The sequence below is a fragment of the Oryza brachyantha genome, chromosome 7 (genome assembly GCF_000231095.2).
Source record: "Oryza brachyantha chromosome 7, ObraRS2, whole genome shotgun sequence".
NCBI lineage: Eukaryota > Viridiplantae > Streptophyta > Magnoliopsida > Poales > Poaceae > Oryza > Oryza brachyantha.
In genome coordinates, this window is record NC_023169.2 from 11,519,521 (window position 1) to 11,525,050 (window position 5,530).

Sequence of the window (5,530 nt, forward strand, 5' to 3'; positions counted from 1 at the left end):
AAATACGGACGATGTCTAGTGGAAAGTTGGCAACATAAAACAATGTATTAGGGATAATAAATAAAGAAACATGATTTAACATGAAAAAATCTCTTCAAGATGTAGAGAAAAAATCACGAGACATAAATCACTAACCACGAGAGAAAAATCCCCATCGCCACTGCCGCTTTCTCCTCCGCCGTCGCCGCCACCACTAATCCACCGCAGACGCATGCCGGCGCAAGAGATGCCGCGGCTGCAGGAATCGCCGCTGTCGGAAACCGATGTGGCACCGGAGAGGGAGGCCCTATAGGCGCATGTCCGCGGGCGAAGACCGCCGTGGCGCCGGAAATGCCGCGGCTGCAGGAGCCCACGCGGGTGCAGGTTGTTAATTTGTTTTTCATTTTTGCTGAGACAACAACTGGTCTACAGAAGTACTCCCTCTGTCCTTAAAAAAAAACCAGTTCTTCCGTGACTGTGTCCAGTGTTTGACCATCCGTTTTATTTGAAAATTTTTTAGAAAATTAGGGAAAAATTAGTCACACGTAAAGTACTATTCATGATTTATCATCTAATAAAAATAAAAATACTAATCGTAAAAAAAATTTAAATAAGACGAAGAGTCAAAGATTATAGGTAAAAAATAAAAGATTGGTTTATTTTAGGATGGAGGCAGTACTGGTGCACTATGTTGCAAACAAAGAAACACGAAGATAGAAAGAAAATGGAAGGAGGATGCCGGAACCAGTTTTTTAGCACACGGATACACGGATAGATGTTCACCCGTTGCTTGTAGTCATTAAAAAATATGAAAACATTTGATAAGACAAATAAATATGAGTTATATCACTCCACAAACATGCAAGTTTAAATTCAACTTCTATAAGTTGTAGCAAAAATAATAAAAACAATTATGAATATGCGTATAGTTCGTTTCAGTTTTGTTTGTTTTTTTCTTAGAAGTTAAATTTAAACTTGTATGTTTATGGAGTGATATAACTCATATTAATCTATTTGTTAAATATTTTCATATTTTTTTATAACTATCTACATAGTCTGTGTGCTAAAAACTGTTTTCCGGAGGATGCCACTGGATTCCAGTGGGCCAATCATCGCTAGGTGAGGTTCGTAAGCTGGTTTTGTGGAATTTTGCTGTAGATTTTGGTTTCAGACTTATCAGATTATGCTGGCCATTTCAGGCATCGGGGTATGTTCATTGATAGCTACATTCTTTGAATGTTGGCCAATCTGTGTATTTGATTCTGAAGACAGGTAGGCTTGGTGGTTCTTTAGGTGTTCACTTTGACAATTTGCCCATTTGAGATAATGAAATGGATTGTGGACATGTGACTGTGATATATGGCAATGCCACATCCATATTCTACTGACATCTCCTTTTCCTGCCTTAGTGGGACTTTTGAAGTGACCTATGCCATTTAGAACTTGACTGGTGTGTATCTTGTTTTAGCACTTTTGATTCCTTGGCAACTTCACTCGACCTGCAATTAGGTTTTCCGTGCTACTGGATTTTTATAAATTCTTTACAAATCAACATCTTAAACACATAGCAGTACTGAACAAGTCAACATATTGGAAATCAGTTTACAAATTTAATCAAATCTTCTGAGATTTTTGTGTTAAACAAACATGTTTTACATGATTGATTGCTTGACATGATTTTGCTAACATTGATAGGTCTCTTTTGCTACCCATTGTCCTGAATATGCAATCATTTTGTTTTGACATAGTAAAATGGGAGTCCTGATTTCTATTTTATATTGCTAATTCCGAATGGCGCCTATACTCTAGACTTGCATTTAGGAATATTTGAGAACTCATCCAAGACTTCTTAAAATCCTTAAAATTTTGTGCATTCCAAAGGATACCTTATGAATCAGTGTTGGATGTTGTACTTTGATGAATTGACAAAACTGATGAAATCTGAGGCCTAAATGCACTATCCCTGTTTTCAAACAAGATTACTGAAATACGTTATTCCTTATTTGTCCCTATTTTAAAATAAGGTTCATGAAATGTAGTGTCCCTATATGTTCAGAGGAAATTTAGTATAGTAAATGCTGCACTTTCATTACCAGAATATTGTATGCTTTGCAAGTAGAACAAATTCGTTTCAACCTACTTAATTACCTCTAAGATAGTACATGTAATTGAAGTCTTCATTGTCTGTTCTACAAATTTGCAATAATAGGTTGCTTCGTGTTTATATGTGTAATTATTTCAAAAGCTAATTATTTGTTGGTTAAGTTCGTATACTAGAAATAGAATTTATTCTTTAAGATAAATACTCTATTGTTAAATGTAGTCCTGTTGCAACACATGGACATGTAACTAGTGCAACATAAAATGAAAGTAATTTACATCATTCGAATGGATATCGACCACTTTCTTACATTTCATTTAAATAATTGTTAATTCCTTTTAAAAAATAATAAGAAAGCTTTTAAAAAATAATAAGAAAGAACAATATGAGATGTATAAGTGGACAAACATATAATTTTAAATTAGACTAGTACGATTTATAAAAAATCCAAATATATCGATAAATATAGATATACCAGTTTCAATTTAATTTATTCTGGTACAACTTCTAAAAGCCAAATTAGAACTTCAACACTTGCGAATTAATATATCCAAATTAATAGATGAAGCCGGGAAATTATTTTCAAGGCGGCCGAGGGACTGCACCCTCAGCCGTTGGATCCAACAATTTAGCGGTGACGATGAGGACTCAAACCTTCCCGAATTGCACCGCGCATCCTCTGCAGCGCGGCGTGCGACGAGCCGCCCTCCGCCACGGCGTTCCGGCACACGGCCTTCATCTCCGCCGCCTTCTCCCTCGCCTTCCTCCCCTCCGCCTCCCCCTCCTCCTCGCCGCCTCCCATCAGCGACCTCACCGCGCGCTCCAGCTCCGCCGCCTCCACGAAGTTGTCCCGCCTCCGGTCCACCCGGAGCGGCACGGCGACGCCCACGACGGACACGAGCTCGAACGCGTTCAGGCGCTGCTCCGCGTACAGCGGCCACGGCACCAGCGGCACGCCGTGCCACAGGCTCTCCAGCGTCGAGTTCCACCCGCAGTGCGTCACGAAGCCGCCGACGGCGGCGTGGGAGAGTATCTCCTTCTGCGGCGCCCACCTCGGCCACACGAGGCCCCTCTCCTTGGTCCTCTCCGTGAACCCCTCCGGGAGGAGCTCGCCCAGGTCTGCCTCCGTCGGGTGCACCGAGCCGGCGGCGGGCGGGCCTCGCAGCGCCCACAGGAAGCGGTGCCCGCTGCGCTCGAGCCCCTCGGCGACCTCGTGCGCCTTCGCGGCGTCGAACCAGCCCATGCTCCCGAAGCAGAGGAACAGCACCGACCCCGGCGGCTGCGCGTTGAGCCACCGGACGCAGTCGGCGTTCGAGGGCTCCTTGGCTTCGAGGTCGAGCACCGGGCCTATCGGGTACAGCGGCGGCGCCTGTCGTCCCGGCACGCAGCGGCCGTCGTTTATCGCGGCGAGGGGCCCCGGCTCGAGCTCGGCTACGGTGTTGATGATGATGCCGTCGGCGTCCATGAACCGGCGGCCGTGGTAGACGAACCACGTGAAGTTCGGGCTCTTCTTTCGCGCCATGAACCCAGGAAGGGAACCGCCGGGCAGCGGCGGCAAGCCGGGGACGTCGACCGTGCCCTCGAACTCCTCGAAGTCGACGGGGACCTCCTCCTCCAGCGCCGGCAACCGCAGCATCAGCGCGAGCAGCGCCGCCGTGGACGTGAAGTAGACGTACGTCGGCACGCCGATCTCGCGGGCCGCGTCAAGCACGCCGGTGGCGAAGAAGTCGACGACGAGCGCGGCGGCGCCCAGCTCCACCGCCGCGGCCTTCACGTGTGGCGCCTGCAGCTGCATGAAGCGTGACTTGAACTCCTGCACGTTGCTGGCGGCCCAGTCCATCGGGGGCTCGACGGCGGGGAGGCGGTGGAACCGGACGCCGATCCCGGACGCCTCGACGCGCTCGACGTGCGCGTCCACCTCGGCGGCCGACTCCGCCGTCGCCGGACGAACAACCAGCACGGTGACGGTCACCGCGCGGCCCGCGTCCCCCACGCCATGACCGAGCAGCAGCTTGCCGGCTTCGATCAGCGACATGAGGTGGCCGGAGCCGGCCTCAGGGAGGAGGAGGACGTTGGCGGCAGCGCTCGCCATTGCAGCCGCCGGCCGGCCAACCGCGCGTCCTTCCGATGCTAGCCTCGGCTAAACTGAGCACACCACAGCACTACACTCGCATACACCGCTCAGGCTTCTTGCCTTATCGGAATATCGTTGCAGGCTGGCAGGCAGGCAGGCAGGCAAGCAAGCATTGACTGTTTGACACTAGTGCACTGCAGTGATGAGTTTAGAAATATAAGCATTTTTAGATTATTAAGCAGCGACTGTAAGATCGAGAAAAAAATACCATAGCATTTAATAATAAGGAATAAACGAGGGTGAGATGATAGATAGGATAAAATTAGAAATGATATCGAATAATAAGTGACTGATGAGACAAGTTATTTAGAAATGCTTATATTTTAGGATAAACGTTTTAAAAAAAAACTTATATTTTGAGAGGAGCAGATGGTATATATGCCATATCTCCTGTCTGCTTCTACCTTAGATGAACAGTTAGATCAGATCTGAACAACAGGAAAAGAGGTCCCTGACAGGTATCGTCACTAGTTTAGGCCCGTTCAGTTTTTAAAATACCTTTTCTAAAAACATCATATCGAATCTCTGGACATTTAAATGAAACATTAAATATACATGAACATTAAAACTAATTATTTAATTATGGGAGAAATCATGAGACAAATCTTTTGAGCCTAATTAGTAGCCATAAGTGCTACAGTAACCAACCTGTGCTAATAATAGATCAATTAGACTTAAAAGATTCATCTCGCGGTTTCTATACGAAATCTGAAATTTGTTTTATAATTAGACTAAGTTTAATGCTTCAAATATGTGACCGTACGCGTTTTCCTCCTAAATATTTTTGGAACTGAACATAGCCTTAGTCAACTTTCAGAAGCAATGTGCAAAATTCTCCACGACCAAATGCTCCCAGCTCGCAGCCTCACACTAGCAATAGTGTTGTTCATCATGACTAATGTTAGAATTGGCCCCAAACGGCTGGAAATTAGGGTGTGTTTAGATTCCAAAAATTTTTAGAACAAATGTCACGTCCCCCTAGTCACGTCAGATATTTGATCAGATGTCAGAAGGGATTTCTGGATACAAATGAAAAAACAAATTACAGATTCCACCAAGAAACGGTGGGACGAATCTTTTAAGCCTAATTAATCCGTCATCAGCATAGATTGGTTACTGTAGCACTTATGGCTAATCATGGTCTAATTAGGCTCAAAAGACTCGTCTCACGATTTCTTTCATAACTATGTAATTAATTTTTTTCTATCTATATTTAATATTTTATTTATGTGTTCAAAGATTCGGTAAGATGTTTTTCGGAAAACTCTTTGGAAGCAAACATGGCTTTCACACGCCGAAAATCCACGGTGAGGAAG

The 5,530-nt window shown here is 45.1% G+C and overlaps 1 protein-coding gene across 1 annotated transcript; it reads right to left on the bottom strand.

Moving 5' to 3' along the window:
* Positions 1–2,543: 2,543 nt before the first annotated feature.
* On the bottom strand, positions 2,544–4,290 carry LOC102704994 (anthocyanidin 3-O-glucosyltransferase 2-like). Its single transcript, XM_006658527.3, has one exon. It carries the CDS (start codon positions 4,170–4,172, stop codon positions 2,709–2,711), a length of 1,464 nt encoding a protein of 487 aa, XP_006658590.2. The 5' UTR covers positions 4,173–4,290; the 3' UTR covers positions 2,544–2,708.
* Positions 4,291–5,530: the final 1,240 nt, after the last annotated feature.

Bases quoted from the DNA above. Each gene is read 5' to 3' on its own strand.
- LOC102704994 (XM_006658527.3), bottom strand. From the start codon at position 4,172: ATGGCGAGCGCTGCCGCCAACGTCCTCCTCCTCCCTGAGGCCGGCTCC.